The sequence below is a fragment of the Ambystoma mexicanum genome, chromosome 13 (assembly GCF_040938575.1).
Source record: "Ambystoma mexicanum isolate Mex_15411 chromosome 13, UKY_AmexF1_1, whole genome shotgun sequence".
In the NCBI taxonomy this organism is placed as follows: domain Eukaryota; kingdom Metazoa; phylum Chordata; class Amphibia; order Caudata; family Ambystomatidae; genus Ambystoma; species Ambystoma mexicanum.
This window is the reverse complement of record NC_090938.1, coordinates 720,124,365-720,140,236: the sequence shown is the minus strand read 5'-3', so window position 1 is coordinate 720,140,236 and position 15,872 is coordinate 720,124,365. Positions and strand designations below refer to the sequence as shown.

Sequence of the window (15,872 nt, the reverse complement as noted above, 5' to 3'; positions counted from 1 at the left end):
CCCTTTGACTGGCTGCTTCATTCGGACTTCGAACTGAGTAGTAGCGAAAAGATCTACCCCTGCAAGGTTGTGCACTAGGTCGAAAAGGCGGAGGTTGCCTACTAGCAGCGCCTATAGATTTGGCTGCCGCCTTCAAGGTCTGCAACTTCTCAATACTCTCGTCAGCCTTGTTTCCAAAAAGGTGAGACCGGTCAAAGGGCATGTTGAGAAGTCTAGACTGCACATCTGGTGCAAAACCCGACATCCGCAACCACGCAAACCTGCACAAAACAGTGCTGGCAGCCATGGCTCTGCTGATGCTATCAGCAGAATCCAAACCTCATTGAAGAGACTCGCACATGGCTTCTTTGCCGTCTCAAACTGTGGCTAAGAACCTGTCTCTTTCATCTCCTTATGGAATGTGCTCTGCCGCCATGGATATGCAGTCCCATAGAGTGAACGTAAACTTTGCGAGGGCACATGTGGAGTTGGCAGATTTGAGTGCCATACTCCCTGTGGAAAATACCTTCCTTGCCTATTCATCTACTCGTTTATCATTGCTATCTGGAGCGATGGTAGGGTAAGCTGCTTGCTTAGAGGTCGCAGTAGCTGCCGGCACTGCCAGACTCTCTGGAGTGGGGTGTTTCGATAGGTAGTCGGGGTCCCTAATAGAAGGGCGGTACTTTTTGGTCAAGTTTTTATTAACAGCCGGAGTGGTCTCCGGTGTCTCCCAAGTCGTCGCCACCCTTTTCTGCAAGGCAATATGAAATGGTAATATGGGATCTGATGAGGACTTTTATCTAAGATGTCTGTTAGATCATCTTGTTCGAATGACAATGGAGGCCTACTCCTCCCCATGTAGTCCACTACCTTAGACATGAGTTGTCTGTAGGACGCATCGGCATGCTCCCCAGCCTCTGGTGTTCCAAACTCCAACTCAGGTGATGTATCCACCCCACTTGCAGTCTGCAGGTTGTCATAGAGGTCTCTTAACCTTGACTCCTCTGCAATAAAACGCTCAGGTACATTTGGCGTACCAAATTCGAGGCCAAATGGAACCTCTTCATCTTTCTGCTAATTGTCTTCATATATGGAAGAAAGACTTAAAATAGTATTTTCTCGCTAGTGGCACATAGATTTTCTCAGCAATGTGAGTTTTTATAAATAACGGGTTTGACTCTGGAAGAGTTGTCGAAACATTCTTCTTTGGCGCCATAGGTTTTACTGCAGCACTCAGCATCGATGGCGCAGCTGGCAATGATGGTGGAGCTGGCGTTGAGGGTTTGGCTGGCGCCGCCGCCGTCGTCAAAGGTGTTGATGTCGTCGACAACCTCGACTTATGTTTCTTGTTCGACTGATCTTTCTATGAGACTTCAATGGATTGAAGCCTCGACGGCTCTCGATGCGGATCGGGCCATCGTCCCAGGCTCGAGGGTGCGTGGGATTCAAGGTCCAGCCCCTTCCTTCCTGGCTACTTGGTAGGAGCATGGCTTGGAGGCTTCTGTTTTTCAAATATTTTGAGCACCTCTGCTCTGAAGGCCTCCCACTCAGCAGGAGTGTATTTTTTGGTTGGGCAAGAAACCCTCTTGGGGGATGCGTCTGATGAAGAAGTCGACAAAGTCGACCTATCGTGCCTTCTCTTAGATTTCTTTGAGGACACAGGAGAGTGGTGGGCGCCACTCCTCAATCTCAACCGTTTGACCTTCTCCATCTGGGGAGAGTCGCCTCTCGACTCGTATGCCGAAGGTTTCTTGGTCGGTGTAGGAGATTTAGGGATTCAGCCTACATTCAACTTCCCCTTTCGTTCCTTCAAGGCTTTTCCAGTCATGGACTGGCACTTGGAGCAGTCCGAGGTGTTATGGTCAGCTCCGAAGCACTACAAACAGATACGATGGGGATCAGTCAAAGACGTTTTTGACCCACAATCGCAACACTTTTTGAACCCGATCTTCCGGGTTGTCTGTCTCGATGAAGAAGACATCTCTATTCTCTCTCGATAATAACGAAGTTCGTCACAAAAGTGATGAGGAAGTGCCCCGTATTTGTTCAAAGCTAAAGCTGTTGCAGAAAAACGGAACTGAAGCCAATGGGCATTGAGCGTGCTATACATGCCTTCAATGACATCCTCGGGACAGGGGACATCGAGTCGACGCCATCGACGCACATCACCCTCTCCCAAAAAAAAAATTCTGAAGCTGTATAACATATATCAAAGATGAGGAATATGTGTGAGGAAACGATCCATTCGAAATGGGCAGCCAGGGCCTGGGTGGGCGCAGTGGAGGTTGAGTCTGCATTAGGATTGGCCAGTTCCTTGCAGGCTTTGAAGAGTTCAGCTGTGTTGTTAGATGCCGCTGAGAGGCGGGCTTGAACATAGACTCTTTTCTTGGAGCGGATGCAGAGTCTATATTGCCTGGAAAGGAGAGAAGAGACCAAGTCAGCCCATTCAGAGAGGAAGAGCGGGGGCTGGCCGGCCGTCGATAGAAGGTGGCCAGAGTAAGAGAGGAGACATGGGAGGGAGAGAGCCACCAGACATTCAAAATAAGAGTATACCTGATTGGGAGTGATGGAAATGGGAATGCACTCAGGAAAGATCAGGGCTGCTCCCCCTCCTGGCATGTCGGGCCTGGGCACAGAGAGGATCCTGTAGCCTTCAGGGAGAAGTGTGTCAAAACTCCTGACGGAGTTGTCTTGAACCATGTCTCATTAAGGGCTAGGACATCGAGATCCAGGAGTTTAAGGAGGTAGCAGATATCATAGAAGTGCTTGACAGCAGAGCGAGAGTTAGGTGTGGCAACATGGAGCAAATTGCTGTTTTTGAAAGACTTATGGGGGATACAAGATACAAATGTACAAGATGCATATGTGACCAGACAGGAACCACATGTCTCACGATGCCTCGGCCCCCAGAGAGTACACATGCAACCTATGTACATGATATGCCTTGGTTTCAAAATCGGTGGCTGGATGGAGACTGCCCAAGCGTACACATGATGAATGTTGTATGTCTTGAGACCCTAAATCTCGAGTTCGAGGCTGCCCAACAGTACAAGGGGTGTATGTGACATGTTTGGGACCTTGAATCTCATACTGTGTGGAGGCTGCCACAGCGTGCATGGGGTGTACGTGCTATGTCTTGGTCAGTAATACACTGCACAGCGCCTGCTATTTATTCCTCATAATGGAATCCCGCAGGACATGCAGTAATTCTGCACGGACAGTCGGTGCCGCTTAACATGCCAGTATTAACTCCCATGTCAAAGCAGGCAGATTCATGGTGCGGGTTCCAAATCCATAAACTGGCAAAGCTGTGGCCTGACTTCTAATGACGCCCTTCTTTTAAGGAAATAAAGTGAGGTTGTTCCCAAATTAAGCCCTAAAATCTCACTACTTTTGACTGCAGACCCACTTCTGACTACAGACCTCTGTTCCCACTGCTCATCTGCAGCCCGCCCACTTCATCCAACTGCAAGCTTTCTGCAGATGTGCAAGGGACCCAGCCGTGGGGTGCACTTCCATCACATGTGAAGCTGGCGCTCCTCGACGCTGGAGGAAGAATAGACATGTTCGGCTCAACTCTCATAGGACGCAGGATAAGCCTTTTTTGGGCTATTGGGGGCTTATGAAAAAACGTACCTTCTACACTTACAAAGTCAGAGCTACTGCTCAATTCTTTTTGTTTACATTTCACAATGACAGGCTATTTAAGTGTAAATCACTATGAAATCTGTTCTTCTGAAGGAGGTGGTGCTGGGAGCCTACCGTACATGTCAGTAGCAGATGCTTCGCTGTGGCTTCGCTTCTTGCCTCGGGTGGGCCAATAATGCATGTTAAAGCCTTCCCCCATTGTTTGCATTTTCACAGTAAACAATAGTTGACGTTAAGGCTTCTGTTTAACCTTTACTCTCTGATCGGTGCACTACACGTAATCTGTCATGTGACATCACACATGACCTCACATGTGCCATGTTTGAATATCCCAAGCATTCCTGTGGGTGCACCTGCTGAGGGTGCAAGTTCGGGGACCATAAGTCTCCCACTGTATGCGGGTCTGCTGAGGAGCACTGGGTCTGTTTGTGGCAGGTCAAGGATCTCAAATCAGGTGTCTGGGGTAGTGTCAACATTCATATTTAATGGGTGGAAAGGATACAGGGATTGATGACCTTAGGACATCTATGAACAGAGTGCACTCTAAAATGGATGAGCTATGGATTGTAATCCAGTCTATGAGGGCAGCTAGGAGTCTGAGGGAGCATTCTTTATAGACTATATTAGCCTATGGGAGCAGCTGGGATTCTGAGGGAGCATTCTTTATAGACTGTAAGTGAGCTTAAGAGAACATATATGGGGCGCAGGAGGCTTTCTTTATAGACTATATACAAGCGTAGGAAACCAGCTGGGCTGTCCTGGGAACCTTCAGTCTTGTTCCGTAGAGATTATTCATTTGCAGGAAATCTTTTCATTAACAAACTGGTTTTATTCTTTTAGGATAAACTTTACAGCCACATGGAACATCTGAAAAAAGAGGTGACGGACCTGAAGGAGTGGATAGAGGAAGAAAGCAGGAAAGCATCAGAGCTCAAGGTGAGAGCAATGGTTTCATATATGTGTTGCGAGGCTCAGGGCAGAGAGGCACGAGGGTCCCTTTGAGAGTCCATGGAGCAGTGCTGGATGGGTGAGATATGAGACATCCCCTTGAGAGTATAGGGAGCAGAGCTGGGTGGGAGAACTATGAGACATCCCCTGAGAGTACAGAGAGCAGAGCTGAAGGGGAGGGATACAAGACTTCCCCTCGGAGTACAGAGAGCAGAGCTGAAGGTGGGAGAGATTAGAGATCCACAGCCAGGTGGATGAGCTGAAAATCTGACATGGTGGGGGGCGTGTGTGGGGGTGTCACATGAAAGCAGCAAAAAGCCGAAATGGGGTCAGTGACATAAGGGATCACCTGAAAGTTAGATATAATGGAATAATAACAAGGAGACCTGCTGTGGATTCCATTCCATAGTAATTACATGAGGAAGTGTATAAAAGCTGTCTAATAGTGTGCAGCGGGTGGTAGAGGTGAGTCATGGGAGCAATGCTGGATAACGCTCTTGTACTATGTCCCAGGTCTATAGGTTGCCATTCATCCTATGAGGACCTTTTCATAAGTGGGTGCTGCTCTCAGAGCCTGAACCCAATGCTGATTCCAGAAGTCTCCAAAGGCTCACCTTCACTTCTGTTTGTAGGGTCACTGCTGCTTTGGTATTCCATATTCTAACACACTGTATTTCGGAACATCTGAGGGAACCCACACTTTCACCAGCACCACTTGCATTTACTTTGATGCTTACAGGCATTTTTGATCCAGGAAAGAGAGAATCCCTTCCATTCCCAGACTATATCATGGATCTGCTGGTGAGATCTATATGGGTTTTATTCATTGACACATGACATGATATGTTATTTATAACGCGCTTAATACCTTAAGGTTTCTAAGCGCAGACCCGGGGATCGAACTTCTGTTGCTCCGTGTCGTCTTGCTTCCAAGGCGAGCATGTTACCCCAAAGCTATCCTCCCGAGAATGGTTGCCATTGTCTCCCTGAGGCTAATGGGATTAAATGTGCCCTGGGTGTTGAGTGCCAGTAGAGTGTTTATATCTGCCTGGTTGTGACACAATTCGATGTAACCTAAGGATTAAGACAAGGTTGTGTTTTAGCCCCCAATTGTTTTGCATATATATAAAGAGGGTTATTAAAACCCTGCTTGAGGAAGGAAAAGAACCCCCAAAACAAGTACCCCACGCTCTTCTTGCGTTCTGTCAACTACCAGTGTTGAGGCAGTCTCTGGCATCCTTCGTGCGGCGGTGTGGGGAAGTTGGGCTGTTTTTAGGGTTTTCCAAAAAATGCAACAACGTCTACACTTTGACGCATTAAAGCTGGATATGTTCGGAGTATGTATACAAAATGTGTCATGTGCGATCTTCGTATCTTGGTTTTCAATGTATAGTCTATTTTTAGTTCAACTGAAACAGTTCTGGAACTGCAGAAAGTCCATTCCTTCCCTATACGGTTCAGGAAATGTCAATTTGTTCCAGAATGTTTTTGGTCCATTGGTTCTTTCTCCTTGCCCATGGTAGACAATCTGGTTAGCATGCACAGAACTTCTTCTCGTGCTTCACTGTCAACGGGGCCTGGAGGGGTAGGGGTCTCTCCTTTTGTAGTGTTTTAAGTCATTCATGTGCAGCCAGGCTCGTCTACCCTCTAACTTTATTGCAGTCGGAGTGACCCCCTCTACCAGGTACGGTCCCTCAAAATGGGGCATGTTCCAAGTTCTAACAAAACTCTTCACAAGTACGTGTTCCCCTAGATACAGAGTAGGCTGTTTAAGTAAGTCAATCAAATTATTTCTTTTTCATTCCTCTTCGAACCTTCCTTCCGATTGTTGATCTGTTGAGAAATAAAAGTAACACTAGCGGTCATATTTGTTAAATAATCTTGCATCTCATCCCCTAATGTCTTTGCTACACTGTGGGGATCAGTTTTTATTTTACTTGGAGGAGCAATCTTATTCTCATACAGCGTCCAGTCACCGACTGATGTGGAGTCAGGTGGTGATCTGAGCCAGGTTGATTTCTTAGGGCAAACAAGGCAAGAGGTAGGCAGTGTAACCATCCCTTCTTAAGGGTAATTTTTGTTTTTGCGATCCTTTCTTTAAGAAGTCAGTTTAGCATCTCGCAGAGGCCATTCGTCTGTGGGTGATAGGCTGAGGAAAACTTGTGTTTTATGCCTAATAGAACTGTCTGTTCAAATAATTAATTTACAAAATGCGGACCATTATGAGATTGCAAGACTTCGCACACCCCCCATCTAGGAAACACCTCACGCATGAGAAACGTGGCATCAGGGTGCATGCATGGACCTGCCTCGATCCATCAGGAAAAAGGATGTACCACCACTAATAGGTACCTATAACCATTGCATTCTTGCAATGTATCCACATAATCTATATGTAGATGCTGAGAAGGACCATGGTGTCTGGGAATTTCTCCTCTCACTGTTTGCAAAGTGTGCCCTGCTGTACATTTCTGGCACACAATGCAGTTCACAATAAATTGTGTAACGTGTTCTAACAAATTTGGTGTGAAAAAGTCTTCTGCGATCATGGCAGCAAGACTCTCTCTGGTAATGCGTACGGGATAGTGAAGCTGTTCTAGCGCCACTTTCAAGAATGCTAGCGGCATAACAGGCTTTCCAGTGCTAGTTTGTCTCCATAGAGCCTTGGTGGGGATAAAGAACACCCCTGTCCCTTCAATAGGTCCTGCCTTGCAGCTAAATTAACTGCACAATGGATAACATATTAAAACCTTCAGGCATCAACATGAAACGTTATGATCATTGCTTAACATCTTCTAATTCGTAATTAGAAATATTTGGAAAATACGCTGCCCGTTTGGCCACTACGTCTGCGGCTTCGTTACTGCGAGAATTCATGTCTGCCCCTTTAGTATGGGCTGCACACTTCAACACGGCGATAGCCAATGGGTGACTCAATACTTTAATGAGCTTGTCCAATAGGGATGCATATTGCGCTGGAGGGCCGTCTGCGTGGAGGAACCCCTCTTTTTCCAACGTGACAACCCTGCGTGTACAGTTGTCGTCACGTAGGCGGAGTCAGAATACACTGCCACTTCCTCATCTTCAAATCTCTGAAGTGCAGCGATGAGCACTACTAATTCTGCAACTTGTGCTGAACTATGTGAAGGCAATCTTGCACTCGTCACTTCTTCAAATTCACCATTCTTTCTTAACTTCACTTCTGCCCTCCTCGTATGTATTTCACCAGTGGTTTGATCAATTTTCGAAGAACCATCAATAAAGAGAATTTCCCCTCCCTCTGACAGCATTTTCTGTAACATGGGGAATGTTGTCATAAAATTCAGTATACGTTGTGCAGTCATTTACATAGTCCTCTTTTTCTACTGGCTCTCTGCTATAAATGTTGCTGGATTCACTATTCTACATCTAACAATTTTAATCGCTGGCTTCGAAATAATCAGCTCCATATTCTGATGCTCTCTCATATCATTGAACACCCCATTGTAATACTTGCAGCTTTTTCAATCGCTAAGGCAGCAGCAGCTAACGCTTGTTCAAAAGGGTGATGTCCTTTCATTACTGGGTTTAAAACCCCACTATAGTAGGCTAATGGTTTGTGTACATGTCATGATGTTGTCTTCTGTGTAAGTACTGCTGTCATCACTTCTCCATTTGAATGTGAGAATAAGTAACATTCTTCATTGTAGCCTGGTATTCCTAACACAGGGGCTGTGCAAATCACCCTTTTTAATTTTTCAAATCCCTCAGTCATGTTTTCTGTCCATTTTACCTGTCTGTGCTTCCTAAAGTCATTTTTAAAAGTGGTTGAATATATTTACTGTAATCAAAAACCCAGGCCCTACAATAATTACGTAGGCCTAAGAATTGCTGCATTTGCCTCACTGTTTTAGGTTTTGGAGTTTTCATGATTGCTTCTGCTCTCTCAGGTGTTACCTTTCTCCACTCTTGCGGGATTAGCTGTCCTATGTACAGGACCTCTTCTGGACAGTACTGTAATTTCTCTTTGTCTACCTTCTATCCTTTTTCAGCAGCATTGTCATTAGTTTAACTGAATCATCTCTGCATTTTTCTTCTGTCTCTGTGCACACTTATATGTCATCCACATATGGAATTATCGCGCCCTCGAGTTGTATGTTACCTAAATCCATCTGAAGGACTCTGTTAAAGATTGATGGGGTCTCACAGTACACCCAATGTAATCTTGGTTATTTTAGGTGTGTATTTCTATACGAAAACAAAGTAAAGTCTTGTGACTCTTCATGAAGGTGGATTGAGAATAAGGCATTTTCTAAATCTATGACTGTAAAATATTTGGCTTTGGCTGGAATGTTACATAATATTGTAGCTGGATTCGGAACAAGAGGAAACTCTACCTCAACAATATTGTTTAGAGAGTAGAGTTCTTGAATAAATCTCCACGACCACCCTGTTGATTTCTTCACAGAGTACACAGCCGTGATACATGGGGACTCTAATGGTACCAATATTCCCTGCTGCCTTAAAGTAGAAATGGTCTCAAAGATGTCTTCATCTGCTTCTCTAGACATGGGGTACTGTTTTGCGTGTGGCAAAATTGCTCCTGGTATAAGCTTAATTTTACCTGCTCCTGCTCCATTCAATAGACCAATGTCATGTGGACTGCTGGTCCATAAGATGCTTGGCACCTTTTCTAAATCATCCCAGAAAAATGACGGGTTCTTTTTTACCAATGCCATTCTCTGCAGCATTTCTCAATTTGCATCCAATACGTGAGACTTATGAAAAATACTAATTCATTGTGTAAATATTCGCCTCTAAACATGTCTTTGTCTGTGAAGTCTGTTAGTCTGTATCCTTCCGTAAGAGCTATCACTGTTCTCCATGCTCTTTGCTCATAATCTGTCCCATGAACAGCCACCCTTTCTTGATTTACCGCTGCTGCCTCTAGTTCTATGGGGATAACCTGTCCTTCCTCATCATCCATAGGTATTTCTGGTCTAGGTATTTTTAATATTTTCCCTGTCAGTTCAGAAAGCCATGTCAACAAAATGTTTACTCTAGACAAAAATATTTCTGCATCGAAAGGGACTCATCGTAATGCCTTTTGGCCTGTAAAAGCTAGTATAAACTCTCTCACATTTACATAATGTATCCCTGGAGTTGAACACTCTATTCCTTTGTCAGTGAAAGATATTGTCATGTTGAGTTTTGTCATAAGATCACGTCCTAATATGTTAACTGGTGCCAGGAATACAATAATGGCATAGACATGTCATGTTCACCTATAGAAAGTGGTAATTCGTCAGTAAATGGTACACGACTTGTGGCCCCAGATAATCCCTGTGCTTTCATGGCGATACCAGACATTGGGTACTTTCCTTCTCAAACACAGGAAAGAGTTGCTCCTGTGTCTACTAGGAACGAAAATGTCTTGCCACCTCTTGTTCCCCTGACCCTTGGTTCCTCTTGTGGGTCTGGTGTCACAGATGGTACTGAACACATCAAATCACTCTGTGGGCTGTCATATTGTGGATATAAATTCATCCCTGTACCTGTGAAAGGATTCCCTCCCACTACTGTCACAATCCATATCCTGGGTGTGGATGTTTTTGGGCTCCTGTATTCACCTTCCATTGTGGCACCGTTGGTTGTTGCATCGGTGTGTACTGTGGTTGCTGTATCTGTACTTCTGTCTTCATTGGTGCTTGCTGTGGTTGCCCTTGTGGCGATTGTGTTTGCTGTGGGATCTGCTGTGTTTGCTGCGTTTGTGGCATGCTTATCTGATGCTGCGTGTGATCTTGGGCATAGAATACCTGTGGTTCTGTATTATACTGTAGAGAATAGCCCATCCCTCCTCCTCATCTGCGTCTACACGTTTGGCTATATGTACTGTCCTCACACGATTACAGCATTGTTGTGGCTGTCCTCCATTAAATCCTCCTCCCCCTTGAGGGTTTTGAAATCCACCTCATCCTCAAGGTCCATTCCCTCTAGCTTGTAGCCAAACGTTGTACCCACTCTAATCCATAGGGTACCCTGTATTACCTTGATGTGCTGGCTGTACCTCTTGTGTTGCCACGCCTTCACCACTTGTCATTATCGCTCCCTCTGTAGTGAATTTTGATATTTTTTTTCCCTTAACTAACTTTGCTTCCTCCTGCTGGCTTCTTATTTTTCTCTTGTAACAATCGACAATGGTGTACGATAGTCAACTGTATTTCTGGCCATGGCTCCGCTTTCATCCCTATCTGCTGTTTCATCTGCTGCTGCACTGGCTCGGGCAGTCCCTGACATAAAATATGATAAGATAATGCCATGTTTTGTCCCAGGGTTCTCTCGTCTCGAGACGCCAACGTTCCTGAATCCCCTGAATAAAAGCAACAGGATCGTTGTCTCCCATTTTCCTAGTCATGACTGCACCCATGTCTGATGTGACGGGATATTGTACTCTGAGCGCCCTCCATATGTCTGCTCTGCAATTATTAAATGGCGCTGCATCATGTGTTGTGTTCTGTGCGGTTACACTTGCATATCCTGCTCATTTACAAATGTCGTCAGCTCTCTCCCCTAGAATAGCTGCTAGTAGGCCTTTTATGTCACCCACTGTTAGCGTCATTCCCGCTGTCATCCTTTCTAACTCATAAATCCATTTTCCCGCAGCCGCAGTCAAACTGGGTAATTTACATTTCAGATTTTCCATGTCCATTTGTTGCCAAGGAAAATATTGTGGTCTTCCTCCCCCTTTCTCTAATAACGGGAATTGTGTAAATCCTGATCTACAATCATATCCACCTACGCTCCTTATCTTCCAGGTGGGACTGGTTTCGCCCGTTTGTTTTCATCCTGGCAATTACCTTAATCTACTTACGTAAGGCGGGGACATATCCCCTGCACTATCTGACCGTGCTTGTGGTCTCTCAGAATATGGTATAGCTTCTGGAGTTTTTCTTTTCGGCCTTCTAAGTCTGACCACTTCACCCCCTCTCTCTATGTTCAGATCTATCAAAAAAACGCATGTGCCTTCTCTTCGAGCTCTCTTGTTTTTTTCCCTTTCTTCATCTGACATTATACCCCAACTGGTATGGCTGTAATCCCTCTACTCATTATCAAGATCTAATCTGCTTAGGGACAGCGTTCTGTGTATGTCCATCGTTACGGCATCCAATCTGCCTCCTGTTTCCTTTGGTGGAGATCCTTCGATGCTCCCTCTGGTATCCATCCTTCTCTCTCATCTGAAACACTTGTGTACAGGCGCGTTATAAATGAATTAAATATGCCTATATAGATCCCTAATTCTTTTCTCTTTACCTTCTGCCTCATGCTAATCGGCCTATATCTGTACTCTCTGTACCTTGTGCAAATCCCTTTCTAGCGGTTGTGATCCTCTCTCTTCTTCCCATCGCTCTCATGCTTCAATGGGTATTATACATCTGTTAACTCTATGATCTATTTCGTCATCCCTTTGCCCCCTACTCCTTATATCTTCTTATCTGCTTGTCCCTTTTCTCATTGCGCTCTTTATGTTCATCGCATGTGGACATATATTTACGTTCCTTACTCTTGCTTTCTTTTATTCTGTCCTCCCTATTAATAAGCAGGGGGTGCGTATATTGGATTAACAAACCATGCTGCTGCCTTTAACTCCTTTAAAGGATAAATTCTCTGTTATCTTCGGTTGTACTATCATTTTTGGGCGGAGAAAGAGGAGCCAATGGTGTTACGTCCTCCTCTTTATGCTGATTGCTGATTAAGCATCCACTCCTTATTGGGTGGGTCCTCTCTCTCACTCTGATACATCTTCTATAGTTCTAAAATAGCTAACCTTTTCTGTGGCTTCTTCCTTGTACATGTAGCATTCAAGCATGTTGTCATGTGTCGCAGTACTGTTTTTAATAACTATCCTACTTGAGGCCACGGCATAAGTGTTTTATTAGTCGTGCCCTTCACCCACTCGGCGTGATACTTTCTAATCTTAGGTGTGTATCCTGGTAGTGTCCTGCATAGGTGTAAAAGAGGAGTGTCCCCCATAATGACAAGTAATTTCTGACTGTCACTACATACCGGATTTTGATTTTATTTACTTTACATTTATATACCGCATAAACAGCCCAGGGGCATCGAGGCGCTGAATTATTACATTCATTATTTATGCCGCGCTATCAATTTAGGCAAGCACCATCAATCGCCGCCCATATATCCGAAATATTCTTTAAACAATTTCCAAACTTTATACAATAATATTCCTTTGTTTTCTTTGTTTTACAGTTCTATCGATTCTTTATCATTCTATTTTTTTTCAAAACGCGATGTAATAATATTTCTCTTATATAATTGTTTGGCCTGTTTTTTATTGATTTTAAACTCTATGTGAAAGTGCATATCAATTAAAATATGTTCTTCTAATTGAACCTGGTGTATGGCTGTACATACAATTGTTGACAGCCTGTGTGTGCCCTATGGGCTCTGAGTCACTGACTACCTTGTGTGTTTGGAAGTAGGGTAGATGGTTGCGGAACCTGTTGTTTTCCTATATTGATTACTTCACCCGCAACAGACCCTTGTCAAAAAATGAGGTACCCCCTTGCTCAACCCTTTTCATCCTTACTTGCATGATATACAACTATAATTCTCACTTGATGGCTTACATAGTTTCATACACTGAAGACATGAGTATGCACTTTGAATCATATCACACCATGCAGATATAAGAGTAAATAACCGAGTTATATGTGCTCATTAAGGACATAGTATGAATTAAGGTCAAATACACTGAGTAGTAAGCCATAATATGCCATTTGCCAGAAAGGAAACTCAAGGTAAGTATGACAAAAGGGACATATAAAACAAAAGAGTAAAAAAGGGTCTCTAGTAGATCATCATATACAGAATACACAAGAATAATTACTAATTCACCTTGGACTGGAATCAATCAAGATATAGTATGTCAGATCACATTGTTCCATCATTTTACCTTTCCCAACATAATTTGTGAGAACCTTACAGTGGACAAAAGGGAATGCTGTATCGGGCATAGATGGCTAGGGAGCACAGGACTTCAAACAAGAAAATATATATTATACTGATTGATATCCACTGACAGGTAATGGAGCATTCAGGAAGCTAAAGGTGAATAAGTATTATAACAATGGGCTAGGAGGTGGTGATTTACATAGCACTATGTCCAACAAACATCAGTAACATTTATGATTTTATAAAATGCTGACTTATTATCATCAAATGCGTGTCACACTTTTTGACCAAAACAACATTCTATATACAATCATGTTTCTATTCTTTTGATATGGTATTAATACATAACCTTAAAACAAAACACTTCACATGTTTCAGTTCACGACTCATTGTTGCGGAACCTTCATTAGGAGTGTATATATTTTCCAACGCTATGTAAACACACAAATGATTCAACAGAGTATTCTAATGGGTAGTGCGAGAAACCTGAGGCGTTTCTCCCAGGCTATTCCTAGGGATCCTTTGTTCAGGAGGCATGGGGAGGGCCATTGCTCTTGGATCCCAACCCTGGGGGCGGACGAGCGAGGGAGGATTACCTGGGCTTGGGGTCTATGGAAGACGCGTCCTCGGGTGAGACATGGTATTCCTCCCGTTCCGATACACCCCTACACGACAGCCCCTCAGTTGTCATGGGATATTGTCAGCAGAGTCCCATCATACCCCAGTACATTTCTGTAAGTAAGAGGGGAAACAACCAGGAAAATAAAACCCAATAGAAAATCCATTCAACCATCACCATACATTTATCATCTTCATCTGATGAAAATCTACATGGTTTTTCCATGATCTCCAGGAAAACCTACAACTCCCACAATCCCTACTTCCATTCTAGAAGTCCAACTACTGGGAAGAAGAAGAGGCAGATGGGAGTCATGTGGATTACCCATAGGACTCTATGGGCAATGGATTCCTATGGACAGTCTCCATGTTGTCCCGATAATGAGGTCAGGCAGAGCCAGGCAGGGAGGGACAACTACTCACACCTGACTCCAATCAACTCTAGCTGGGAGTATAAAAGCAGCAGCCAGAAACAGCAGTTTGACTGAGCTGGGCATGCTGAAGGAAGCGAAGAAGCCAAGAAGCCAAGAAGCCAAGAAGCCAGAGCATGGGCAACCCTGGAAGTCATGTAGTGGGAAGTACTGCCAGGACACTGAGCTTGTAAGCACCAGAAAGGCTGCAGAGTTGCAGGGCACCTATACATTCAGAAGGATAACCCTGGAGGCTGCCTGACTGTGCCCAACCCAGAACTCCTCCCCTGGTTCAGACTCAAAGACCCTGGCTCTTGAGGGGCAGGTGGTGAGACCCTGACCTCAGGAGAAATCCCATTTGAACACTGATGCACTCTGGTATTTGAAGTTTTGAAAACAGTGAAAGAGGAGTCTGAGCCTGACTGAGGGAGACCCCTGAGGAGTCAAGAGCAAGGTGGTGCACAAGAGAAAGCTGTACTTCCAGGGCAGAGGCAAAGGAGATCATGGAGAGCGAGAGACCAGGGGGCTGAATCCAGGAGGCTGGAGAGTGAAAGCCCATTTGTCGAGAGACCGCTACCACCTAGAAGCCAAGGTGGTTATGCAGGCCAGCCCAGCAGAGAAGGAGAAAGACGGCATACAGTGCTACAAGGATACCAGCGGGCTCTCTCGGGTGAATGGCAGAGTTGGGGAGGCGCTGAGGCTGAAAGAGTAACCGCCTTTGACTCCGACATCAAACAGATGCGATAAAAGGAGAAGCTGTGAGTTATTTGAAGAGGCAAAAGTTTGGTCTGTGGTTTGGAATGCTTGCAACATTGAATGTGAACTTTGCTTTATGAAAATTACAAGTACCAAAAGACATTGCATATAATACATTGGTGAATCAAAGTGGGCCTGGGACGGGTCAAGCAAAATCCTGCGCACCGTCAAAAGTCTTCCATTTTTTTTTGCAGAGAGGGGGACTCAAACCCAACGGAGATAAGCATACTCGGACGCATTGGAACAAGACGGGACTAAGGAATAAATAGACATTGATGTTTCGTGTTCCTTGTGAATGAGATCACGAAGAGCAGTAAACAGCGTTTTTCAAAGTAGACGGCTGCTGATCTTTGAAGAGGATATCTCTAAGAATCCATGCAAGTCAGTGCAACGGCTTTGCCTTTTGCCCATAATAAACTTCTAAAACCCCTTGGAAGCTCCAACCGAGTAGTTGTACTCACAAAGAGCGAAGGTTTGTTCAAAATGTTTTTCTCTAATTCATTCTTCACAATTATTTAAGTGAGTTGAAAACTGAAACAAATACGAACATCCTAAAAGGAG

At 44.5% G+C, this 15,872-nt stretch overlaps 1 protein-coding gene across 4 annotated transcripts in view; it reads left to right on the top strand.

The window, feature by feature from the left end:
- Positions 1-15,872, top strand: part of LOC138521801 (E3 ubiquitin-protein ligase TRIM39-like) — a 185,912-nt gene that overhangs the window by 8,047 nt on the left and 161,993 nt on the right. For all 4 annotated transcript variants that reach the window (XM_069634911.1, XM_069634908.1, XM_069634910.1 and 1 more), the window contains exon 2: positions 4,468-4,563. In XM_069634911.1, coding sequence (XP_069491012.1) covers positions 4,468-4,563 — 96 coding nt within the window. The remainder of the gene's footprint in view (positions 1-4,467; positions 4,564-15,872) is intronic.